This window comes from Chlamydotis macqueenii, chromosome 2, assembly GCF_036417535.1.
Source record: "Chlamydotis macqueenii isolate bChlMac1 chromosome 2, bChlMac1.mat, whole genome shotgun sequence".
NCBI lineage: Eukaryota > Metazoa > Chordata > Aves > Otidiformes > Otididae > Chlamydotis > Chlamydotis macqueenii.
In genome coordinates this window covers 111688849-111716243 of record NC_141557.1, presented here as the reverse complement: position 1 = coordinate 111716243, position 27395 = coordinate 111688849, and the positions used below count along the sequence as shown (strand labels likewise).

The window sequence follows — 27395 nt, the reverse complement described above, 5'->3', positions numbered from 1 at the left end:
TGGTACTTTTCTGTGATCCAAGATACAGGCTCAAAAAGAAAAGAGAAATCAGTCTGTCTTTATAGTTATTTTAACAGCCCCTGCTCCACTGTAAGTTTGGGTGGGTTTTTTTAAGTAGTGCTTTTTGAAATACATGTTTTCTTGCAAATCTTATACAACTTCTGGATTGTATTTGGTAGCCTTCTAACTCAAAATGACCACTTATTTACTGTTATGTGTTTTATTATTTTATTCTTCAATTAGATCTTCTTCAGCAATACCGTGCAGCATTGGTGAAACTTGATAATGTGAATAAGGACCTTGAGTTACATTTGCAGTCACTGAACACTCCAGAAATGTTAAAGAAAAAACAGGAACTTGCCGAACAAGAGAAAAGTCTCAAGCTAATAGAACAAAAATTGGGTAGGTTATTGTATTGTATTTTGGTGTCCCAAAGGAGAACTGTTAAGTGCATCCAGATGTATTCTACTCTTACAAACTAACAAGTTCAGGCTATGAAGGAAGATTGTTAAAATTAATTAAGAGCTTAGACATGTCTCATTTTAGGGAAAGAATAGAAAAACTGTATGTAGCATGATGCTGTGGATATTGCCCAGCCCAGCACTGCCCTGTAATTAAAAATGTGGTCAGTTAGTGTCTTGTGAACATGGAACTATGATCTCACTAATGTGAGATTATATAACTGTTAGTCCGGCTGGCCCAATGGTAGAGAACATTGACATTCTTTTTCAAATGACTGCATAGTAAAAAGCTGAATTGCTTTTGCTAAGGAAACACAATCAAAACATTGTACTGTAAAAAGAAACACCCCTAATGCTGCAAGCATAGTATTTCTTGGTTAGAAATATTTTTATGTCAGTATTAAATAATTTATGGTATTTGAAAATATAATTTAAAAACCAACATTTACTTTGTTGCAACTGTAAATAAAGCAAATGGTTTTACTTCTCATCTTTGAACTCAGTTTCAGGCATAAGGGTAACTATAAAATTTATGGCATGTCTAAAGCATTACTTCAAAGGTTTAACACTACTGTTATAGAACCCACTTATAACCAATAGGATTAATATTTTTTTAATTTGTTCTTACTTACAACTTTTTCGTAGGTATGACTCCGTCAGATAAAGTCACTGAATCATTACTTCACCCTGTAATACTAGATATGACAGACACCCCCATCCCTCCCAAAAGAATGCGAAGAGAAACAGTAAAAAAATTGTATAGGTAAGTCTGTTCTGAATCTAGTCATTACTTTCCCGTATCCTGAATTCGAAGCAAAAACTAGTTTGTTTTTTCTGCATGGGAGTTTGTTTTTTTTTGTTTTGTTTTGTTTTTATACAGTAAGCAACAAGAGTTTGTGTAAGGCTGATTTTCAAGGTAATTTTTATTTCCTTTAAAGTTTGTGCTGTTATTTAAGCTTGATATCAAAATTTGCTTGATAACTCTAATTCTGTTTCTCTTTATTAACTGATTGATGGGCATCTTCGTGCATTCACATTCCCCGTATTGTCTGGTATATTCAACTCTATTACACCTCAAAAGTATTTGATATGGCTTTGTCCGTAAACTCTTTTAAGGTTCGATGTCAGGTACTGGGCAGACAAATAGAGAAAGAGTCATTCTTACAGAACAGAGTCATTCTTTCATAACTTTTTTCAGAGTAACTGTCTGAGGTGAGCTGGTAGTAAAGTGTTTAACACAGTTATCTTTTTACCTGTGTATCTAGTTCTACATTGCCTCTGTGGCCAGTGAACATTTGTACACACACCAAAAAATCAAGGAAATCTGTAACTCTGTATCTTTAAAATGACATAGAACTGACTTTCCATTTCTCATGTCTGCCCTTATGATTATTGCGTCATTGTCTTTGCTGAACTATGGTTGTATTTTTGATATTATTTAAATCTTACTCAGTTGTGTTTCATAAATCTCAGAATGAGGTTTTTACTATTACTATGTCTCTGTTATTTATATTTGTTACTAATTTTTTAATGCACACATAGAGAACTGAAGTGATTATGTATTTAAACTATCTAATATTAGCCTGATGCTATTCCTAATTTTAACAAAATAAATACAAGAATAAGGAACTCTGCACAAACGTGGGGTTTAAAATATTTATGCTAGTGGGAGCTCTATGCTTTTGCATCAAATATATGAAATATGTATAAAAAATTAAAATACATAGAAAAAAAGAGCTTGGTTTGTAAGCTACTGTGCTATGCTTTTGTTTAGCTCAGAAGAATGGATCTCTTCTCCCACAAAGAAGCAGCAGCAGCAGCAGCAAGCACTGCAAATATCCCCTTCAGAACTTAATGGAACTCCACGAAAGAGAAAGGCATAGACTGATGAGACTTGCTGGAAATAGCTGTGTATTGAAAATGTGAATACATTCAGTTAAAGGCAATATTTGTATTGTATTACTCATTAACATGAAGATTTTTATACTGATACAAGATATAAACATATTTCAGTTAGTAGTAACAAAAATTTAAGTATTTAACATTGATAGCCTACTTTTTATATAGTTAATTTTCATTTCTAAAAGCTTTCAGAGTTTTTATGTTCATGTGTGAAAAAAGTTTAAAATATATCCTTTTTTATTTATGAAAAAAAAAATCAATCTTTTCAATAAAACTGCTTCAGTACAAAGCACTGCCAATATAATCCGTTGTAATAATTAAGTCAACAGATTGTGTTGAATCCCATGAAATGGGATTTTCATTTAAAAAAACATCCCTGGCTGTCTTGGGGAAGAGAACTTTCTGGACTCCTATTTTTTGACAGATGAGATGTCAAGGTAATATAAATTTAAAAGAGAGGGTTTGAGTAGCGATATACTGAGATCTAAACACAGCCATTTGTAGAGTCTTCAGACAGTTAACAACAAGCCAGTATCTAAGGCTGTGTCCAGGGTGTTGACGTGAGAATTCATATCTCCTTCAGACAGTGCCAACGGAAAAAACAAAGCAGTAACTTGTGAGTATGAAAAGTGTAACAGATTTCCTAGGAGGCTCTTTTAATGGATTAGGAGAGTGGTGAGGAGGGATACTTCATGGGTGCAAATGAGATATGATATAGTGCTAATCACTTTTCAACACCTGTATTACCATAACCCTCATAAAAGAACCTCACTGCTTAAACAGATCAAAAATTCATCCTTAAATTGGTCCTTGATACCAAAAATGTAACTATTACAGAAGGCTGTGAGTAGGAAACTGTAACGTCACAAAGCAAAAAAAGAAAAATCTTTACAGCTGAACTGTATGTATGCATTTTAAGAGTTGGAAATGGAGATGTAAACTAGAGGGTAAAATAATCATGTCTCCAGCTTTAAAAAAAAAAAAAAAATCCTGTTAACTTTCATAAATACCTAAAGAAAATTAAAGTTTCCATGGATTAAGAAATAGAATCTAAAAATGCTACAGAAAATAGTCAACAAGTAAATGAGGGGAAAAAAAAAAAAACAACCCAATCCAAAATCACCTCTAGTGGTCTGCATCACAACGATGTCAGTAATGTACAGGGCAGGAAGGACCAGACATGATTGAAGATACAATTTCAGCCATGGTCAGAGTGAGAAGCTGGAAATAGGCTTGACTGGATGAAAAAGATAAGGCAAGAGTAGAAAGATAAACTTGAGACAGTATGTAACTATTATTTGAAGCTATTTAAATAAAGAACATAGCAGAAAAAGGTCTTCAAGGGTGTGGACATGTTGGTTCACACCAGCCTCAAAGAATTTCTGCTTTCGAGTGAAAGTTGATACCAGATCTACTGATTTACAGTCACCCAGCAACAAGCATTTTATATACAGCTTTTCTGAAAAGGAACTTTAAACTTAAAAAGACATTATGGCATCCCACCTGAAGTTTCAGAATGCTGGTCACTGGTGCACATCTCTATGACATTTCTAATAAAATGAAATTTCTCCAAATTAAGGATGCAATGCATTCTGCAGTGAAAGGTTCTCCGAAACCTCATGTCTTAATGGTAATCTAAATTATTTTAGGCATAAATTTGTCCTATTCTTAAAGAGAATAAATATATTCAAGTATAACATAACAACAGCCAATGACTACGCTAGCCCTGCCTCAGCCATTTTTTCTGTTTTTCTAAATTTAGACATCAAGACTTCAACCAAGTAGCCATAATGGAGGGTTTGCCATGTAAGAAATTGTCCCACCACACTAAGTTACTCAGTAGTACTTCTTTTAAATGCATTTATTTTATTTCTGACACCTGCCAAGCCTCAACCTTCAACCACTGGATGACCTTGAGTTCTATTTGATTAAATACCTATTCTAGCAGAAATATTTCCTTTTGAAATTCATCTCTTCCCTTCAGTGGTCAGAATAGGCACTACCAGCATCATGTGATATATCTGCCTGCTGGAAGAAGCAAACGGGAAATTAAGAATGGTTTCCAGAGTTGTGCAATAGCTGTTGGAGATTTCAGGAAATTTCACCAGGGAATTTTCAGGATTTTTCATCAGAGTGATTGCAGGTTATTACAGTGCAAGTTCCTGCTTTGCGTAGCTGTTTAGGGCAACTGATTTGGTCCTGACAAAACACTCAAGCTCTGAAGGTAAGTGTGATTTTTTTTTTTTTCTTCTTTTTTTTTCCTGTAACTATTCAGTACTCCGTAACAAAGCAAACTAGGGACTAAAAACTAGGGTGTGTATGTTGTCCTCACTGATTTCATGAGGGGCTGGTGGAGGAGTGGTGCAGGAAACATGAGAGAAAGCAGTTCTAGCTGGGGCCTTGGCCACCTCACAGGACTGAGGAGCTGGTTTCTGATGGAGGCTGGAAGCAGCTGCAGGTGGGGAAGGGCTGCTGCCTGCAGCTCCACCACAGGGATATGGAGCAGCTGCTAAGCAGGGCTTGGGGGGTGATGGGATGGAGGAGTGGGCTGCAGGCACATCAGGACAGGCCCTAACAGTACTGCAGCCAGTGGCACCAGCTGCAGAATGGGGCTGACTGGGAGTCCTCTTGGTTCCCTTTTGGCTGCTGGCATCTCTCCCAGCCCAGGGAGACAAGACCTCACCTCCCTTTTTTTCCCAACAGAGACTCAAAGAGGCACATGGGCCCCAGTGCAGTGCTGTCTGCAATGGGAACTAGTGCGCATACTTGACTGTACCCTGTCAAGAAGCTGAGTAGGAGGGACCTGGACAAGCTCAAGTAGTCAGTCCATATGAACCTCATGAGGTTCAACAGGGCCAACTGCAAGGTCCTGCACCTGGGTTGGGGCAACCCCCAGTATCAATACAGGCTGTGGGATGAAGGGATTGCCAAGAAAGACTTGGGGTACTGGTGAGTGAAAAGCCAGACATGAGCTGACAATGTGCGCTCACAGTCGAGAAGACCAATTGTATCCTGGTCTGCATCAAAAGCAGTGTGGCCAGCAGGTCAAGGGAGGTGATTCTGCCCCTCTACTCTGCTCTCATGAGACCTCACCTAGAGTACTGTATCCAGTTCTGGAGTCCCCAACATAAGAAGGACATGGACCAGCTGGAGAGGGTCCAGAGGAGGGCCATGAAGATGATCAGAGGGCTGGAGCACCTCTCCTATGAGGACAGGCTGAGAGAGTTGGGGCTTTTCAGCGCGGAGAAGAGGGACACCTTATAGTGACCTTTCAGTACCTAAAGGGAACTTCTGAGAAAGATAGGGACAGACTTTTTAGTAAGGCTGTTGAGATAGGACAAGGGGTAGTGGTGTTAAACTGAAAGAGGGCAGATTCAGACTAGATAAAAGGAATGATGAGGGTGGCGGAACACTGGAACAAGTGGTTGGTGCCCCATCCCTGGAAACATTCAAGGCCAGGTTGGACAGGGCCCTCAGCAACCTGAACTGGTTGGAGATGTCCCTTCTCCTTGCAGGGGGGTTGGACTGGATGACCTTTAAAGGTCCCTTCCAACCCAAATCATTCTATGATTCAATCGAAGAACTTAATTGTTTGGGTGATTACACCGTTCTAGGAGCCACTTTGCTTCAGACTTTCCATTTCTTTTTGTTGTTAATCCTAGCAGTCATTTTCTACTGATACCTTCATCTTCCTTTATCACAGTTTTGTATTTTCTGGCTCCTCAAGTGTACTTCTCTTTAACTTTCTTTTTTTGTCCATGTGATAGCAGCCAAGGAGTCAGCATTGTTTTTAAAGGTCTTTTTTTCATCTCTTTTCCCAGCCAGTGGAACAAGGGTTCTTAATCAAAGATTTTAATGATTATTAAGGTGGCGGGGGTTGTGGTGGCGTAATTTTATGGACATTTAATAAAGTATTAGTAAGGAATGGTAATTAAAATGTCATCTGCCTTCATGCATCAACATTTTCTCCCAATAAATTCTGCTTCAATTTTTTTTCATATTTAGGAAACAAAGCCGGGTAAGACTGCATTTCATTAGCATGCAGCAAATATAATGGTTTCCACTCAGGCAATCATCACCGAACATATCTGCAGTCAATTCCTTTTCACCTGCCAGGATGCAGTCCAGTATAGGAGAAGCCTAAATTAATTTTAGTATTTTCATTTTTAAAAGTCTGTTTGCTTATCCTCTAGGAATTAAAACACATTTTACTGATGGTAGCAGTATCTTTCAGTATAAAGTAGCTATTAGCCTCCCTTTCTGCCTGTTGCTGGAAAGGGTGTATCCAGCGATTTTGACATTCCTGCCACACCAGATCATCTCCCCAGGCTTCAGCAGCAGGGATCATTTCTGTTTCATAAAAAGTATAGACATGTGCATGTGCGTACACACACAAAACCATGTATATGTATATGCATACACAAAATTCCTCTACTGTTCTATGTTATTTCTGTAAACAGGCTCTTCCACACTCACTGTGACTATGAAAATGCATAAAATTGCAACAGAGCTACTGTGTTGACTAGATGTACTTTAGCTGCACAGATACTTTATCTCTGCCTCTGTTGCATGTCTTCTCTGCAGTGAAATGGTTCAAAGGAATAGAGCAGTCTCTGCTTTAGCAAACAAAACTTACATTAAAAATGCGTGCACATAAATTAATTCAATGCAATTTTATTTTAAACCAACCTATATGTAAAATTAAGGAAAAATTACAGATATTAGAGGCAACCAACAAGCATCTTCAATTTGCAAATATATTAATTCCACCATTTTCACTGTATGTTTAATGTATGTTAATGGGCTCTGACAACTCTCACTAGTTTTTATAGGGCTAAGTATTTATGGGGTTCTAAAGAAATCTCCACTCATTAATCGTGTGTAATTATTTTATAGTATGCTAGCAGCTAGCTGTTTATGACTACAGTATTTAGTCCCTGTTGTATGTACACAATCAGGTATGTACGTATTTTGCAACAGAAATGGGCCACGAAGAATAGGCTTTCCATCAATTTTCCAAAATTGAAAATATTTTACACCAGAACTGTTTGTTTCCCAGTCTTACACAAGAACAAATTATAATATATTTTTAATTTTATTTTTCATCTAATAACATAGTCCAATAAATTTTGCCTAAAGTTTTTGTGTATATATATTCATATGTAATATTCAATCTTTTTTTAGCAAAGGAATGTGGTGATGTAGTTGCTTGAAGGACATTTAGTAGGCTCTCATTTCCTTTTATCCCTCATTCTATAACTTTGGCAAACCAATGGTCATGCAAGACATACGCAGATTGTTGCATTCAAACCTCATTTCTAGAACAGGAAAATTATTTTACCTCAATGTACATATAAGTTTGGAAGAATGGTGAACCAATTAACTAACTACGGGAACCTCTCATTCATCATTTTTTCATTAAAAAAAAAAAAAAAAAAGGTTAAAATGTTACTGAGTAAAAAACTGGAATATTGAATTAAAAGTTGCTGCTACTTTGTTTAATGGAAATGATTCCAAAAAACTAAATGTTAACTTTCTCCAGTAAGCAGTGAAAACAAGTATTTCATATTGCACACAGCTCCTGCTTTTATCATGTTCTTATGACTAGATCGAAAATATAGTAGAGAAATTAAATGGCAGTATCATAAAATTAGTACGTGATTAAGACTGCAGGCAAGGTTTGTCTTACTTTCAAGAATCTGGTTTTTTTTAAAAATCTGAGGATCTTTTAGCACATATGTGCGGACAGCCATGTATAATATCGACTTCTGTGTTGGAAGATACAGATTGCAGGTCCACTCTGCTCAAGCTGGAAGAGCTGGTTGTGCAAGATTCATGACAGCCTGAGGAATGCAGTGAAAAGAATTCTTCCGAAACAATAGAGGAGGCCATTCTGCAAGTTGCTCAAGAGCTTCTTTTCTTCAGCAGAGTCCTGGGGCAATTCTAGGACAGAGGATGTCCTGTGAAAGTGAGAAGGGACGGTTAGAAGTCCTCATAATGTTGGGAGTTTTGGCAGAAGCAGTCATGAGAGTAGTTTTAGTAACGCATACCAGAGCTAGCTCAGTGACGGGAAATCAAAGCAGAGCTGCTGAAGTGGAAGCACACTGAAGACTGGTACACATGCAAGAAGCCTCACAGGCTGAAATTGAGCCTGCTTCTGTTATACATGGTAATTTCAGCAGATAAATTGACTACAGAGAGCTGCCTGCAGTATAGCAACTTTATCTTCCATCATCCATGCCTAAATTGACCTGAAGGTACACAAGAAGGCTGGTTGAATCAAACTGCTGCAACTGTAGTAAAAACGGGGATGGGTTAGATCAATTAGTAAGTTATGGTGTGTTGCTGTCGCAGTGTGTTGTTAGACAGACGTGCAAGCTTGCAAGTAATCGTGTCCTTCATTGCCATTTTAACCACCATTTTGAAGTTTGTAATTACATTCTGAGTGGAGAGCCTTCAGATGCCAAAGGCAGTTTATTGTCATGCACAGCTTGAAAGGAAAAAAGTCCCTCTGAAAGTGGATGGTCAGGCCAAGACTGACTTATCCAGCCAGACTCTGGAGGAAGATTTTACCTACCTGCAGAACTGAGCCCATTTGGGAGTCAGCATCAGAGCGTCCAACCTGTATGAGATGTGACCATTCTTGCCCTCCTCCTTACTCTGCAAACACCATGAGGCCAAAAGCGCTGTCGGAGGGCTATACTTGTCTCACACTGTACAAAGCCAAAAGGGTTTTTATTTTTTCCTCTTAACTGTGATTGAGAGTCAGCTTGGGATGCTGGTAGAATCTCTGCTCTACCAAACTTAGCCGCCCACCTGTGCCAAGATATTTCAAATATAAGCAAGAGCCCTCAGAGAAGTCGGGATGGAGGAGTGTGTGGCAGGGTGATGGAAGCAATGGAGAAGGTGTAAAGAATCAGACACTGATGGCTTTGAAATTTCGGTCTGAAGTCTCATATCTCCCAGAAGGAGATCTCACTGTTTGTTTGTTAGGCCTCTGTTGCTGGATGCTCCCAAGACTGAAGCAGCTTGGGGTTAGAGATGAACCAGCCATGGAGGCTACTGACAGATGACTTCAAGAGCCCTCAAGAGACTCAGCTCTCTGGTAGGAGTTCCTTACAATTAGGTGCTGAAAGCAACAGAGAAGATGAGCAGAAAACCAGAAACTGCTGGAGTTCCTGAAAATAAAATCCCAGGTAAGTATTTGAGAAGTAACATGAAAGCTGAACTGAGAGACGGACACATCTATCAACATTAGACAGAGTTATTGTGGTAGATTTATGGACAACTTCACCAGCAAGATTCCTGACTTTGACAGGTAGGCGTGGATTCAGAATTCTAGTGATTATACATTGCAAAACCTCAATACAATGGATTTTCAACTTACTTATGCCGAATGTTCCAAAAGATTTATGGGCCACTTTTCCTTGCATTTGTGATCACATAACTTCCCTGACTCACTGAAATATCACAGAGACAGAATCAATTTTAAACAAGGTTTAGTGGTCCAATAAGCTGTTTTTCTTATGGGAAAGAAAACATTCTGATTGTTTCTGATTTCCTGTCTTCCTCGTGGGGTTTTTGTGGCTCTCAGCGCCAGAGCCATCTAATCATCAGTTACTCAGCCACCCACTGAATCACAGTGTGGGAACAGGGGTTCTAGGCTGTGCAAGTCCGAGCCATTTTTTATGTTAATATTTCAGAAGTGTAAGTAGTATTTTCTAGAAAATTAAGTTAAGTGGGCTTGGAGAAAGAGGAATAACCATGGATTTATGCAGATACACTTCACGTGCTTTACACAGAAAATGTCAGGTACTCTGGAGAAAAGTTGCTTCTTATATGTTGATACACTGACTCCCATAAATATATTTAAAATGTTCATGTTGAACTTTTTTTTCCTGAAGTGCTCTACTTTCTTTTATCTTAAAATGGTAATATGTATGACTTCTGGTGTAAAGAAAGATTGGAAACATTATTTTAACCAAATACGTTGAAGTGCAACTAACAAGTGAACTTTTGAACTCTTTTGTATTCCCTGAGGGTCTGAAAGGAGTCTCTGCCAGGCTTGGAGAAAGAGCAGAATATGGATGCTTTTATTAGAAGTTTGGCAAATAAAACTATCTGGAATTAACATGATTTATTCAAATTTGTTTATATTCCAACTTTTACACTCAAGATGCTTCTAAGGAAATTCAAACCTCATTCGTGCTTCATGTTGTTGAATCAAATGGTATATTTTGACACTTTTTTTTTTTTACTTTTTCAGATGGATCTTTTCAATAGCAGAACCATGTTTTCAAGCGATCTGTCAAAATTATTTCATATTTTAGATCCTCTTGCATTAAACAGATAAGAAAACTAGCATAGCCGTAAAACAAAGGATATTTGCAATGTATTTGTTTTAGGATCCAGGCTTATCACTTTACACTGAATTTCTCTTGAATAAGCGTTACCCAGTTTCTCTTCTGGAAGTTTCCTGCATGCAAGAGAGTAACAGCAACCCTGTGTCAAATGCATGATAACTTTATCGAAATAGAGGAATTTGGGGTCAAAGAGTTTGCTGGTTAGCTCTGTTGCCAAGACTGACTGTTCCAGATCCTTATAAAGACATGCTGACACATCTATGTAATGTGTCAAGGACCTGATGATATGGAACATTTTCCACAGCACTACTTGAAATGTGAGCCTTGCCTTTGTTCAAAAACTCTCCTGTATCTGCAGAGAGTGCATGTGAAAAGTAATAATGAAAAATATTCCATCTTCCTGGGGGGTAAGAACTGGAAAGAAATCTGAGATTTTTTCTTGAGTTGGCAAAGCAGAAAGCAGTTCAGTGTTTTGCATTAAAATGCATTTTTGCAAAACATTTACAATACAGTTAAAGCTTTGGAAATTGGCAAGTTTATTAATTGTTACCTTGTTCTTTTGTTCTGAGCTTTCAGAATGTTTCTGAATTTCAAAATCACAGCTATTACTTTTAAGTCTGCTTTGTCTTTGGAACCTGTTTGCCATATTTTGTATGCACGCTGACTGTATATCTCACTTCACGCCTTCCAGCAGTGCTCCTAGTTCCTGGGAAAGAAGTAAATTTGTGAGAACATTCCTGAGGTTTTAGGCAATGCCCATTATTGCTCTTGGAACACTTTGACAAAGCAACTACACAGAGAGAGAGAGAGATACAGAAGTAGTCAAAGCCCATTAAAGTTCACTTAGGTAAAAAATAAATAATGCCATCTCAGAATCCATAACATCGAAAGCTTTTATCTGCATAATTTCCTCTGTCAGCTTACCTTTTTTAAAAATAACTGTTTTCTAATCCTCTGCATATATATATATCTATATATTTAAGAAAGATTGAAAAAGATTTGTGAGTGGTAAATGCACATTTCCTTTCATAATAAAAAAGGAAAACCAGAATCTTCAGGATCAAAAAGGTCCGAAAGTGTCCAAAAGGCTTTGCAGGTGAAGTGCTGGATGTCACTTCACATAATTAATTTTTTTCTTTCCTAAACTTCAGGTTAAGTGTGCTGCTGTAAATTCCTCCAGGATGGAAATTAAAGATGATTAAATAGGATTCATTTCTGTAGGCAGTGATGCAGTAGACTTCTGTGGGAGCTGCTGGCTATTCTGAACCACTGAAAATCAAGCCATTGGAATTTCACCCTCAGAACACAATACGGTGGCTCTCTTTCAGTACTCATTTGCGTACCCGTTGTGTGATGGTGATGACAAGTAGACTTGATCTGCTTATCATTGACTGTTACAGCTGCAAAATCTGGCCGGTTTGGATGATCTAACTGTCATTTAGTAACCTGCACTCAGAGTTAAGGTTTTAAAACCAAATGCTTTTCCCCTTTTTCTTTGTTTAAAATATCAGAAAAAGAACCAAAGTTCTAATAATTACCAGAGAGCAGCTATGGATGGATCTTATCTTTTTTCAATTGTGGTCCTCTACTGCACTGGATAAATGGCTTGACCAGAGGTAGAAGCCATCATTCATTTATGTGTGTACAATTTTGAATGTTCCAAAAGTTTCTCTTTTCAGGAGCAGCAAGTCCATGCAGCCACGTCAGATGCTAACACCTTAAAGCACAGACACAGGGGGCCAGAATTCAGGCTTCCCGTCTGAAATGGCTCCCAGGATCTAGCAGCCAAGATGTACTCTGTACAAATGGATTCCCTCTATTGTAGAGTCTAATGCATTGTCTGGTGGGAAAAGCAAATAAAAAAATTATTTTTGTTGGTATTTTGCCTAGTTTCACAAAAACTGTCCACTTTTCCAATACACTGCAGACCAGTCTTCTAGTGATCTAAGAACCACAAATGGCTAACTTGTGCATTGTCAACAATCTCAGCTGCAGCACCCACTGCACAAGCACTGAGCCACTTTGTACTTAATGCTTTTGCTCCCTTTCACAGACTGTGTGTAATTCATGCAGAGCGTGGAACCTGCAGAGGCCCCTTGCCTTCAAAAGGCCCAAGCCAACCTCGTCCTTGACAGCAGCAAGGCTCTGTTGTCAGTGTAATATCTTGTATAACCATTTTTTGCCAATTGCAAAAGAGGACTAGACCCTAGAGACAGTCTGTAGAAAAGGATTGTTTTGTTTCCACCCCTGGATGTGTGTCCAACCTATGTTGCAATGTTTGGCTGTGGACTTCTGTCTTTTTTTTTTTCCCTTTTTTATTTTTTTTTTGTTAACTGCCTAAAAACAAAGGAGTATATCCATGCAAAGGATCTAGGCTTGAATTTTAAGCTGAGCTCTTCACGCTTAGACTCACTAAAGCCTGGAAGCAATTATGAAGACTGAACACTTACTCTTCTCAGAAGAGTTTTGCAAGTCACCAATAAATGAGTCAGGCATGAAGTGCTGTCTGTAGATTTAGAGGGTAACTGAAAAATAAATACCTAGTTACCACAGACTGAATTGAGGGAAAAGAAGGGAAAGTGTTTTTTACTCTAAGTTACAGTAAGTACCTATTCTATAAATTGCACATCGATAACTCAACCCAGATAAATTACCTTTACCAGAGAAAGCTTACACACAATGAAAATGGAATAAAGTCATTGTAAAGGAAGGCTGAACTGGAAGATATAAGAGTGAAGAACTCTGATTCCATAATTGGATAGAGAATTTACTTAAAGTCTTTGTTGTTTTTTAGTATGCCACATGGCAAAGAGTGCTTTAAGTTAATTTGAATAGCACCTCCAGAGGACTGCTGAAAGTCAGAAGCAGTTGGATAAAGACAGTAAGTTACTGCAGAGTTCTAGCAATAAAAAAAAAATCAGGAGACTGGCTTAAAACTCATGAGATTTTAAAAGTATACAATTCTTCGTGCTTGCTTTTTTGTTCTGAGTCTGTAGGATGGTTTTGAGTCAGTTTTTCAAATTACTGTCTGCAAAAGAATGCCAGAACTAACTTTTCTTGCAATACAATCTGAAATGCTTAAATCATGCTGGAATTCCAGGAACTGGAGCTTGAATGAAAAAGCAAAATGTATGAGAAGCTGCAATATTTTTTAAAAAATGTGAAGACAAATGAAGCACAGCAGTTGAAGAGATTATTTTTGCACCTTGTTTTTTTAAAGAGAAGACTGATGTAACTAAATGCATCCCATAATCTAACAATGATAAGACATTCCTCCTTTGACAGGGTTTCACTGTTGTAACTTGTAAAGTCCATTGAACTGATCAGACCTTTCCAGGAATAAAGGTCTTGGGAGCATTCCCACTCTTTCAGGGCAAAAAGGAATACTCACGCATGAGGCAGTGAAGTTTTGGCTGTCTCAGGATACACTCAGTGAAGTGGCTCTTGTGAGTTATCTAAAACTAATCTAAACCTCTTCAATCATACACAGTTGATGGTTCTAGACATTTGGCTTACTTTATATGCTCTGGATACAGTCGTCTTCTATGAAAGAGAACTGTCCCGATAATTCGTGGTAATCTTCTGCGGTGTACTATTTGCAGTGACTTCCTTGACTTCCAATTAGGAAACATCCTAATGTCCTTCAGACAATTTATTTTCCCCTAGTGTGGTTTAAAAATATGTCTGCAGCTACAACCTCTCCGGTGTTATTTATTAATTACAAATTTCAGAGAAACAGTAGGAATAAGCTGGTGTGACTTCTTAACTGAATGTTTGCCTTCAAGTGGCCTATTGTTGGTAACAATAGAAAACTCTTCAAACTGAATGTGTAGACTGAGATGAAGTAAGGCAGCATCTCACAGCAGAGATTGCCCTCAATCTCCACAGTTAAATTTGAAAGGAGAGAAAGGATAGCCAATGCATTTTTAAATTACGATGACAAACCTAAGCTTTTAATTTCTTTCAGAAGGAGCTACACGATGTTAAAGAAAAGACGAAAACTCCCTACCCCAATCTCAGGTGGCCTACAATACGAGTGCTGTTATTACTGGAATACCGGGAATTTCATCTGGCAGAGTTTAACCACTTCCCAAACTGAAATAGGCTATACTGGTTTGTGCACAATAACCACATCTGTATCTACGGATCTTTTTCTGGCTCTAAGACTGTTAGCATAACTGAAGTGGCAGAACTCTCTGTAGAGACCTAGCCTTGGCACAAATCTTGCAGCTGTGTAACACCGAAGACAACATAGCTCTGATTTTGTTCAGATCCTCTAGCATCACTGCCAGGTACATATAAAACAACAGGATTCCTTCCTTAATCATTTCTCATCCTAGAGCAGTAATGACCCCACAGTGTTGTTCTGTAAACAGCTACAGGGAATAAAAAGAAAAGCATAATGCCAACTGGCACAGAGAGTATTAACAATCCCTGACAGAGTTCATCCTAACGTTTGGGTTCAATTCTCACTGTCATTAAAAAAAATTTTTAAATAACACTCTACAAGCCTGAAATTCTGCATTCCTAAAAGTAAAAGAGAATGCTGTAAATAATGCCAGATGCCCTGAATTGAGGCCATGGCTGAGTTCATTCTTGAACTCATGCTGCTATACATAAATTCTTCATATATGTTCTCTTAAGTAAATTCTGAAACCGTGAGTTCATTTTACCACTACTGCATACAGTCTTGCTGTTCAGCAAAAGTATTAGTGTCATTTGATCCACTGGTTTTCAGTACACCACACAGGAAACACACCAGTAACGTTCATCATTTTTAACTTCTTCTCCCTCAACCATCATCCCTGTAGCTGTTGCTCTTCCAAAACAATCTAAAAGACACACCCTCTTTTGGCAATGGATATTTCCTTTTAACAAAAAAAAAGACAAACGAAAGAGGATACACGTCGGTGGCTGATCAAGAATGCTCATACGTACAGCCTGCAGCAGGAAGGGTGCTGAACCGTAGGACGTGTCTGAAAGAATCAGAGGAAATGGTGTCACCAGGAGGTTTTGATCTCAGGTGGGAAAAAGGAAATTGAAGACTGAGCTGGACTCATCTCAGATAACTTACAGATACTGCTGAAATCTCTGAGATGTTCTAAAATCTAAATATTTATCAATATTTATAAATACTTACTTAGCTAAAGGATATTATGCTGCAGAATGGAAATGTCAGTGGTAAGTTTAAATATATATTTAAATATTCCTCACTGTCTACTAATTGCAATTAACTACATGGCTGTTGCTTGTTAGGAGGCAGGTATTTAAACCTACCTACCCACCTCTCCCACTACTGGAAAGAAACAATCAACAAGGCCATCATCTATGGAAAACACTTCTGTACTTCTTTATTTTCCATGGACTTTGCTGTCCAAGTCATGGAATTGTGTTAACCCAGCATGTCTGAACAAAAGAATACCTGGTTTTGTTTAATTAAACTATTGATTCTTGCCTGAGATTTTCAAGAGAAGGCAATAAAGCGAGGCACAAAATGCACACAGATGGTATCCAGTGACACTATCCAGCAGAGGTTTGACTGAAACAAATCTTGGGTGCTTAATGTCTAGTTTTCATGGAGTTGAGGGCTGTTAACTCCCATAAAAATGAGTAGGAGTGAAGTACTTGCCTACTTTAAGGATGTTGTCCTTAACTCATCATAAGTGCTTAACATATCAAACCAGAGCACTGCTATCACCAGTTTATTTCATTCCAGCCCTAAGAAATTCAATACAAATGGTTTGCACAGTCTCATTATCACAGAATTAGACACAGAAAGGGACACAATGCAAAGCATTTCTTGAGAATAATTTATTGAAAATAATTTCTAGAATAAACACAGATAATTCTTTTTTGGAAACTTTGTGAACAAAATAAGACACAAACTTTCCTTTTTTTCCAGTTTAATTTGCTTCTTGGTATATTTGTTGTTGCAACCACACATCCCTTCAGAAGGTTCAATATGGGACCGTTCACAGCCAGACTCTTCCCAACATACAGGAGCCTGAGGAAGAACAAGTACCTTCCCCTCAGCCCCAACTAATAGAAATTCATAGAGAACATGAAGTACAAGGAAGTACAATATAATAAGGCAAGTGTGTGAATAATGATGTTTCACGGGACTTGTGCATATGATCAGAGCAAGGTGCTGCCCATCCTTACACCGCCGAGCTCACCACCTCCTCTTTCCACATCTTCTTACCTCCAACACCTTTTTGTGCCCTATCCCCATTACACTCTTGTGCAGCCTCTTACATTTTACTTCATCTTCTTCCTTCTTGTAATTGCTGCCTCCTATGAAATTCTCGAATTATAAACAGAGAATCAAAGGAACTGCATAAGATGATCAGATAGTTTCCTTTGCATTTCATACTACGACAAAACAAGATAGGATTTGTCACCATACAACACTTGAGCTTACAGCTGTGCTCAGAAGCAGGCAGTGTATCATTTGCTGCCCAAGTCTGACGTGACTGTAAACTATTTTGGGTAGAAGTTACATGTTCAGTTTTATTAATTGGATCGTGATAGCCTTACTTTTATATAGGAATTCCTGTTCCTTTAGTAGGTCTGTGCACATAAAAGTATTACAGCCTCATCCTGTTATTTGTAGGAGGTTGCCAGCGTCATTCTACACTAAGGTAATTTTGGGAACTTCATAGCGGGAGGAAATTGCCTTGGGGAAGGGTGACAAGGATGATCTAAAAGGGATTCTCCTTCCTCCTTCCTCCCCATAGTTTTGCATTTTTTGGTGAGCAATCTCACAGGCTGCAGAAGCCCAGGCCGGGAGCTGCCATTTCGCTTTGCTCACCAGAAGCTGTAGTCATACATTTTGAGTTATAGTTTTTGAGATTAAGGACAGCCACATGCCATCATCTTCCAGGGAAAATACAAGATTGGAGAAGGCAGGTGAAAAAAGAGATTTGGGGTTTTTTCTTGTCTTTTATGTGTGTTTTTGCACCTTTGAGCTGCTGTAACCTTGAGGAGAATTTACAGGACAAATCATGAGCAGCACCTTCTAGCAGGGAGAAACTACAGAAGCTGAAGAAATTTGTTCAGTGTCCAAATGGCTGAATCAGAAAAATGAACTAGCCTATATAAATCCTCCTCTAAAAACATGGTGTGACTGCAGAGAGGCATGAAATATTTGTGGCCATGGTCTTTACCTAATGAGATCTTATTTAAAATATTCCTGGCATTTTTGTGTTTGGTTAGCTCACTTTGAAATATAAAATTTTTTCAAGAAGCCTAAATCTCCTTCATAGTGTGCAAGTTGAGTGGAAGTTACATTTAACCTTGCTTTTGAATGCAGAATAGGTAAGAATCAGAAGAAATGTACAGAAGGCTTCCTTAAAAGTAGCAGTCTTTTTTTTTTTTTTTTTTAATTGGGAAATTATTAGGCCAGGAGTTACTTTTTCCAAGGAAGCAAGAACAATGTGGTGAATTACAGTATTAGGTATTACCTATATCAGGAATTTCTGCCTCTTGTTCTCAGGAAAAGTTTCTTATTTTAATATTAAGTGGACTTACTGCATTTTTAATCTATTCCTTAAAATAAATCAACACCTATTATGCCTAAACTGAGATAATGATATCTGCATAGAAATTTGCACCTGTTGTGCTTAAACTCACATAACTTTCTTGCTCAGTTCAAACACCAGGAACTTCAGTAAGAGACTGGATAAACGGATGAACAAGGAATTAGAGCTTCAGAATAATGTAATTTTCTATTAGGAACAATGTAATTTAAAAAAAAAATCTGTTGACAACTTTGTCCCAAACATTGTAAAGTCATGTGCCACTCCCTTTCTCTCCTTTCCAACTCATCTCTAAAAAATCTTAAAAGCTGAAATCTGACATTTTTAATCAGAGAGAGGCACATCAAGAAGGGCAGTGCATGCCATGAAACTCAAAGCTGCCCTGTATGGGAGGTAAGGACCGTACAATAATTAATGCCCTCAGTTTTATTCTTTATTCTGAAATATTGCACTGCTATCGGAGGTGAGATATCAAAACCAATACGACAATTCTTTGTTTCATAACAAGCAAGATTGGAAGAAACTCTTTACAGCATGGGTAAACAACGCATACAGTTTCAGACTCAGTCTTTTAAGTGTGTTTCAGCAATTTGCCCGCAGGTTTTTTGAAGGGTCTGTGTGCAGGTAGCAGACATAGCTTTGTATGAACCAACTATGTTCTGCTGTGTGTGCAGGTTAGAGCAGCAGTAGCTGTGGAAAGAACAAAAGTGCATTATGCATCTTCTCCATTGAAGTCACCCGATAATTCCACAAAATCAAAGACAAGCAGACACAAAAGAAACCTCTTCCCCATACCTCCTCTACCCTCCCACCCCCAACCCATCTGCCACGAAATGCAGATCTCCTCTGATCTTCTTTCCAGTACTCTTTAACTTCCACCTTTGCGCATGTGTCAGCCAGCCTCAGGCTCTTCACCAAAAGATCTCGCAGGCATTAAAATGTTTTCTTCTGATTGTCATCCTGTATTCCAATGTCTTCTCTCTGCACAGGCTCCAGACTTGCTGTGCTCAGAAATCCATGGGAACAGTGGATGATATTCCATTCAGTCCTCTCACATCATATAGTAAGTAATATGAAAGAGCACTTATCTTTCCTGTGGAAGTAACGTAGACCTTTCTTTAGTAGTTACAACTGTTCAGTATAAAGTAGATACTGTGTTCCACAAGCGTGGCATACGTGTGGTTTACAACTCTCCAGCAGTCAGGCAAATCATTCTTCCTAGTGGAGAAGAATGTATATTGATCTCTGCCTTGATGCCCTGAGCAGACTGCAATAGAGTGCTCAGATAGCTGTTCCCAGGGACTAGCTTTTGTTTATTTTGTTCTCTAGCCAAAACCATAACTACTACAACAATAAAGAGCATCGGTTTTAATACAAACACTTAATGCATGCCACATCTGGGCAATGTTTGGGCTGTTTGTAACATGCTGATTTGTTTTTCTGTTTAAATAAATAAACTTAGCACAAATGTTTTCCTTCAAAAGGGAATAACACCAAGGAAGAAAGGCTGGAGTTGCCAGGTTGCCCACCCAGGCACTGAAACATCCCCGAGCGTGTTTCACGGAGCCCATAGGACACCACGCCACACCTAAATAGGCAAATACGGCACTTGAGCTAGGTGAAGATGTGGCCTGAGCACCGGTCAGGACTACATGGGTGACTTCTCTGCACACTCCAAAGCTGCTAGAGTGGATCTCTGCTACAGATCTCTTTTTTTTTGTGGAATTATCAAAGTCTTTATAGTTGTGTAACTGTTATGGCCCTCCGAAGTGCCTCTCCAAGTAAAAAGAAAACCAAATCTTCTGCTAACCCTCCTCTCTTTTGTTTATTTATTCACCCCTGACTAGGGCTTGGATTTTTTCTTTAAGTTAGCATGTTTATAAATAGTAATTTTATTAACATCTGTTATTTACTTTTCATTCAGTCATTAATTTTCACTAAACATTCACAGCTAAATATGTGTCTGGCTGACTTTAGAGGGATGATTGCACATAAAAATTTCAAAATTGAAACCTGGGTCTTGCAGTGGGGAATAATTTTTGAAAAGATGCTGCAAAAAAAAAGCTCATGATCTCATCTGAGAAGGGAGAAGTTGGAGGACACCAATCCTAGACTCGAACTAGAAATGTTAATGTTAATCTTAAGATTACTATGTAGCAACATATACACCAGGCCAAATGAATGGGACGGGGCTGCATCATGTCCCTGCAAAACAGTGTTCAAACTCCTCTTTCCCCATGGAGTGCTTTTCCTGGTATATCTGAACCAGCATGCACCATACAACTTAATCCAAGCCTTCCTCTGTTAGCTTGGAGTTTCCTACAGCTTCCTTTCAGACTTGTCTTTGTTCCCTAACACCAGTTTAATCTTTCCAGAGACACTGTGACCTGCTCATGGACGGAGTTAATACAGCACCAAATGTAAAGCCAGACTACACAGCTGTAGGTTGGCTTCTCATGTCTGACGCCCAGGTGAGAAGTACCTGAAAGACCTTCTGTGGCACAGACAGTTTTTCTAGAAATGAGAGCTTTTTTTTTATTAAAGAGAAGTGTCAAGGAAGTACAAACACCTCTCTAAAAGCCACTCACCTCAGGTTATTTTGGCAGGTTTTTGAGGCGGTGAACCTAAAGAAAAGGAACTCAGAATTCACAAAGCAATCTATCGCTGAAATCTACAGAAAGAGCTGATACGTAAGAGAGGTAAATTGCAGGGAGAACACCATTTCCACTCCATGCACCACACATTTTTCTTTTGGAGTTCTGCAGTAAATACTCTGATAAGGTTCTTGCTATTTATTCTGCTCACCTGCTCTGTGCACCTTTCCCTCTCTGCTAGACCCTTGCATATGGCCCTAGTTGTCCCCCTATCATTATCCTGTTATGAAGTACAAAAGTGTGGTTGATCTTGGTGCTGAAAACACAGCCAGACTGCTTAGTAAAGAAATAAGAACTTTAAAACAATTTTAAAGGATTTATGGACTCACGTCTGCGATCTCCAACTCCCAAGGATGTGTGTCCTGACCTCGCCAGTCATCGAAGCCCTCCTCCGTGCACTCACAGACAACACACTCCATTTGGAGGGAGGGGTGGAGGGATGCTTTCCATGCACTGTAAGAATCATCTGTCTTGGGAGTTCTGTGAATTTTCGAGATGAGAGGATATAGCACAGAAAAATAAAGTGTGAGCATTGCTGTCTCCTTGCGAGCACTATTAGCCTTCATACTTACGCTCTGAAATAAAACTAGTTACACCCACAGAAAAAATGCAGCCATGAGCAGAGTTTGAACCACATGTTCAGTGTGCACCTGAGCTGAAGATTCTCCTGGCAGAGCCCAATTTCTGTTCTGATTGTTGTTGAATCAGCTGATGTGATAGGCCCAGTGTGAATATCAGAGGAGCTGAGGTCAACTCTATGCATCTGCCCAGATTCATCCATTTCTATTCAGCTCAATACTTCTCAGAACAAGTCATCCTCTGCTGTTACTCCTTGCTGAGCCATCACAAAGCCATGCATAAAACTTCACTCCCTGCAGCAGCGCTTGCATTCAAGTTCCCACAGAGCTCTGGTTTCAGCAAGGAGAATGAATGGTCCTGCAGGATTTTGTTTTTCATTGTTACAGTTTATTTTAAATGAAACAAACTCAAAAATACACTGTGCTTTGCAGTGGAAGAAGTCTCACACACCCCTTTAAAGTAATGGCAGCAAATACCATCAAAGTCCTGCTTCATAACATTTACAAAGTAGTTGATCCAGACAGTAAAGGGACAACTCCTCTATATTAGAAAACAGGAGAGGGACTTTCTTGCACTGTTCCTGAGAGAAGAAACATTTTTCCAAGGACAGAGTCCTGAAGTTACAGGCGACTCCTGACTTATTACCTGTTGTATCCACGGGATAAGCAAAGGCTGCAATGACTCTCCTTCTAACGGTGCCCCAAGTTGTGTTCAATCACGCAATCGAGTCTGTGGTTTGCAGGTTACAAAAGTGCCCTGGTGGCAAATCAGATTTCTCCTTTATCTCTCTTCACCAAGGTATAAGCTCAGTATGGAAACATACTGTCACTTCATGCTCATTTTGTTTAAATCTGCCTACTAATTTTTGTACCATGCAGTCATTCTCAAGACAGGCATGATCTCAGTCTTGAACTCCTTAATGACTTTCCCTTTGTGGGAGAGTGTGCAGCTCTTCCATGTTGCTCATCACTTTTGGAAAAAGACCAACTTCACAAGTTCCTTGACCAGATGAGGAGGGGAAAAAGAAAGAGTGAGCCTTCCCCATTGCTTTTTAGGGACTGAACTGTAGCCTTGCTTCCAAATAATTTCTGCTGGCACAGCCAGTGATGCCTGAATGGCATGCTCTTGCAAATGTAAACAATGGCACAGCAAATTGTTTAACCTTTGCCTGAAGCATAATTTCTTAGGCAGTGAGGTGCTATCCTTGCCAAAGAAGCTGCAGTGTTAGGAGGATGCCCTTTTTTCAAGTGAAATGGGCCGGACTCAAATGACAGTAATAATATTGTATTTTCCCATTGCTACTTGTCACCTGCAAAGTGTTCCTACAGGACACATTTATCTTCAGGGAAGAAAGCTTTAGTGTACATTTCCAGTGAAACAGTTACTAAAAAGCAGTCTGAAAGCATAATTTTGACCTCAGCATTTAAAGGTTATTTCCCTGTCAGGCTCAGAGGCCGAGTGAAGTTGTTGGGGAAGACCAATGGCAAGACTGGCAGAGGAAACCTGCCTATTTCAGCAGGTCGGGGAAGACGATGAGGTCCACGCTCAGCTTCGGCAGGCACTGCCTACAGCAGAAGAAAGGGCCTGGCCCCAACACCTGCTTTGCCCCCATGTGAGACCTAGAAAGCCTGAGAGGCTGCCGTGGCCATGGGAGGCTTGGGAGCACATGGGGAGGGCTGGGACTGGTCAGGCTCAGCAGCAGCAGCAGGCACTACTCCCAAATCTCCCACCCACCCTCTTCTCCACCCAAGCACTGCTCTTGCCTTGCCCTTCCTTCCCTGTGCACTAGCCCAGCCTCAAAGCTTTGTTAGTTTTGCCTGAATCCAAAGCAACTCCTTCAAAAGAGCAGGAGCTGAGGAGGACAGAGGGATGTCCCTCCGGTCTGGATCACGGTGGGACCCATGGCAGATGACGGCCTCGCACGGGCAGGTCACCCACTCAAGATGCCTGAGTTAGATTTTAACGCCGGAGTGAATTTTGACACCCATTGCTCTCTCTGCCCAGCGAAGGGTTCTCCTTGTGAATAATGGCCTGCTGTGCATGGCTCACAGAGGTGGCCACCGGCAACCTTCCCAGGCCCAAGGGTCGGGATGAGCTCTTGGGCCACGCAAGGCAACAGCGGCCATGTCAAGGCAGGGGTGTTGAGTGGGATCACAGGGCTGCTGCACGGCATCAAGCCCGCCAAAACCTCCCTCGCACACACCACAGGGCCACCAGACCTGCACCGGCCCCACTTTGTCCGCAGTGCAGAGGCTACCCTCAGCCCCAGCACCCCGGGGTGGGCACTGCACCCTGCCTGCCCTGTTCCTCCCCAGGAGCCCGATCCTCTCCTCCCATCAGCTTTCCAGTGGGAAAAATGGGCTTGGGGGCGGCCGCCGGCCAGCTCGGGCAAGGGACGGGGAGCGGGGGCTGCTTTCGGGGGGCCCCGCTTACGGCGGCCGGGCGCCATGTGGGGCCAGCGGCCGCCCCTCCGCCTGCCGCTCCTCCTGGGCCGGGGGGCGAAAGCGGGGCGGGGGGCCGAGAGCGAGCGGGGCCGGGGCAGGGGGCCGGCCGGGCGGGGGTGGAGGGGAGCGGCGCCTCGGCCGGAGCGGGGTGCGGAGCCGCCGTGGAGGGCGGAAACGGGGGTGGGGGGTGGATTTGCGTCAGTGAGGGAGCTGAGAGCGGGCGAGGGCGGGCGGGACGGCCGGAGGGACAGACGGCCGGAGGGAGCCCGCGGAGAGGTACCGGCCCTCCCCGCTCCTCCGCCACCCGCTGCCCGTCGCCCCCATGGAGCTGTGCCCGGGCTCCCCCGCGCCCTCGGGCTGGGCGCTGCCGCTCCTCCTCGCCCTGGGCGCCGGGCTCAGCCACGCCACCCCGCACCTGCGCTACACCCGACCGGGTTCCCGCAGCAAGTGAGTAGCGCCCGCCCCGGAGGGGGCTGCGGGGCCGGGGCGAGCCGAGGCGGGCTGGGGCAGCCGGGGGGTGCCGGGGCTGGCGGGATGGGGCGGCGTGTGGGCCCCCTCATGCCCTTGCCTGTCCCTGACGGCCGTTGTCTTCCCCCCACCCCTCCCTCAGGAACTGGTGCGCCTACATCGTGAACAGGAACGTGAGCTGCTCGGTGCTGGACGGGACGGAGAGCTACGTCCAGGCCCAGTACAAGTGCGCCTGGAACCAGTTCCCCTGCCAGCCCACCCCGGTGTAAGTAGCCGAGGAGGCGACCTCGGGAAGGGCAGAGCTTGGCCACCTCTGGCCAAGCCTGGGTGGGGAAGCAGTCGCTGCTGCAGCGCTTGGGCGGTTCCCCGCACCCCAGAAAGCCTATGGCAGGGGCAGGAGGGCACATACAGCCCTCTGGTCCCCAGCGTGCCCCAAACAAAAGCGTGCTCTCTTATTGCAAACATAAGGCTGCCGAAGCTAATCAGAGCCAGATTGAGAACGTTGTTTCGCACGGCCAGTCCACTGCGCTGGAAGGGAGCCGCGCTGGCACATCTTGCTTCGCTGTGCTGGCACACCTCGTCACGCCGCCTCGCCTCGCCTCGCTGGCATGCCTCACCTCGCCGGCACACCTCGCCAGGCCACGGCTGCGCGGCGTGGTGGGGCTTGCAGGGAGGCAGTAAACACGTGGACCGCTTTCTGTGGGCGGCAGGAACGCCCGCACCTGCTCGGGGAGTGCACCTATCCACCCTGGGGCCAGATTTGCCAAGGTACAGCAGTGCTCAGAACCCATTTTATGGTTGCTCTGTCTTGCTGGATCGGTACGTTAACAGCGAGGGAGAGCCAGGAACGTGAGCCAGCACATTTACAATCTGTGTATCCCAGTGAGTTGTCCAGCAAAGAGAGCAGCCAGTGCAGAGATTTTTACAGAGGGTAATACAAAGTTACTTGTTTGGTTTTAAGCTTCATGCGATTGAGTGTGGCCGCATGGTTGCCTGCAGAGTGACCACCTACAGCACAGTGTGCTGTAGCAAGGGTGTGTGAGCCCACAGGTAAGGCAGGAGTCAGGGAACAGCTGTATCTCACTTATCTTCTGGCTAATCTCAGGCAAATCCCCATTCCTCAATTTCCCCACTTGAGAAGCAGTAATATTTGCACGCCTTTATTTGAAAATTGTAGATGATAAGCACTCTCTAAAACCATTTCACGTCCCCCAGAAGTCAGTGGAATGACACTGGGATTAGGCTCAGAGTTGGACTGAGGTGATAGTAAGGATTCTTTTACATTCATTTTGACGTGAAACAGTGAGGATGAGACTGCTAGGTCGTGGGCGCTGCTGAAATAGACTGTGGACATCGATGACGCTGCTGCCCTGGGGCCTGTGACAATAGGTGTTGGGTGTTTGGCATTCAAATGCGCTGTTTTCTGTTTGTTTGCATTGTTATTTTTGTTTAAAAAGTAGCTTTCCTTTATTAGAATATATAAACACTGGAATTTGAGGGAAATAACAAAGGCAGCAGACAACTGAGTAACACCATCTTGTGTAATTTCCCTTGTTTTTCTTTGGAGTGTTGAACTGGCCGTTTCGGATTTCTGACTGAGCTTATGGGCTGTGTAATGGGGTGTGCCCTCTGCTGTGCCGAGTCTCGCTAGTGGAGCTACGGAGGAGTGAGGAGTGGTTGAAACTGAGCTCTTTGAACCAATAAATCACCAAGTATTAAGACAAGGAATTTCAGAGGCTGTAAATTAGGATTTTCTTGGACTATCTGCTAGTAGATAATGAAGAAAGGGCAAAGGCATTGCTTCTAGCTCAGGAAATTCCTGAATGGAGAACTGCTTAAGCGGGTGAGACCCTTGGCAGGAGTCAGAAGGGGAAGCCCAGCTTGAGCAGGGGGCTGGACTGGATGACCTCCAGAAGTCTCATCCCTTCCAGATTACTCTGTGGTTCTTTGAAATAGCATTGTCTGTCCTTGGGCTTCTCCTAAACATCTGGAGCTGGCTGCTGTCAGAGAGAGAATACGGGGCTGAACAGACATGTGGTCTCTCCTGCTGTGGCCAGTCTCATGGGATTTTTCTGTTCTTTTGAGAATGGAATTAGATACTTATCGTAAGCCTTTGTTTTCCTCAATTTGACTTTCTTTGGTGAACATAACTGTTATTTTCTTCACAACCCTAACGGCAACTGCAAAATAATTCCTTATTCTTAACATAAAATATTTTAAGTACCTATTACAGCTCCATCTGATTAACACTGAAAGCAGCTGGAATATAAAAATCTTGAAATGTTACTGTATTCAAAACTCTCTGTTTATATGCTGTGACTTCTATTTTTCTGTCTGTTGCTGGTATATGTGCTCTTTTTAGTGGCAGAGTAAAAAAAGACTTAATCCAAAGCGTTTGAAATACACGGCTGAAATACTGCAAACCCCTGCAACAGAAGTAACTTCATTCCTGTGAAAAGTATTGTTTAATTCAAGAGGGGTGCTGGTCTGAATAATAAAATATGTTTATATATGTTTGTTAGCTAATGTTGACAAAAAAAGGACAGGAAAGGGCTGTAAAAGCAACAAAGAAATTACTGTGAGGACTTCTTTGAAATTATTCTCTTTTTTCCTTTATACACGTACATGGAGAGCTTAAAAATGGACTAAATAGCAGATATTCATCGGAATAAACTACAGTCCCTGTGTAGTCTCCTTCTGATACCCGTAGTTCATCTAAGAGCTCATTCTGCTGCAGACAGTGAGGACAGTGAGATCCAAATCAAATAGAGAGTTTGTTAACTGTATCATAGATGTATGGGTTTTATTAGTACTTAAGTACTATTAGGGCTTTTTTTTTTTTGTCAGTCAGTGGATTTACTATTGATTTAAATTCGTTTAAGACTAGATTTAAAGACCCCTTCTAGTGTTTAGGTACAGTCCAGGTTGTGCACAACAATTACTTAGATTAAATAGCTCACTGCATTATATATGGGGGTGTTTCACT

The 27395-nt window shown here is 41.3% G+C and overlaps 2 protein-coding genes across 4 annotated transcripts in view; both read left to right on the top strand.

Moving 5' to 3' along the window:
• The window catches only part of SMCHD1 (structural maintenance of chromosomes flexible hinge domain containing 1), an 84551-nt gene extending 81468 nt beyond the window's left edge, over positions 1-3083 (top strand). Inside the window, exons 46-48 of one of the 3 annotated variants that reach the window (XM_086740686.1) lie at positions 244-402; positions 1107-1224; positions 2236-3083. In XM_086740686.1, the coding sequence (XP_086596812.1) occupies positions 244-402; positions 1107-1224; positions 2236-2344 (386 nt within the window). In that variant the 3' untranslated portion in view covers positions 2345-3083. The remainder of the gene's footprint in view (positions 1-243; positions 403-1106; positions 1225-2235) is intronic. The other 2 variants (XM_086740687.1, XM_086740688.1) reach the window with 2 other exon arrangements.
• A 21129-nt stretch (positions 3084-24212) lies between these two features.
• The window catches only part of EMILIN2 (elastin microfibril interfacer 2), a 32986-nt gene continuing 29803 nt past the window's right edge, over positions 24213-27395 (top strand). Inside the window, exons 1-2 of the mRNA XM_086740685.1 lie at positions 24213-24388; positions 24552-24674. Coding sequence (XP_086596811.1) covers positions 24264-24388; positions 24552-24674 — 248 coding nt within the window. The 5' untranslated portion in view covers positions 24213-24263. The remainder of the gene's footprint in view (positions 24389-24551; positions 24675-27395) is intronic.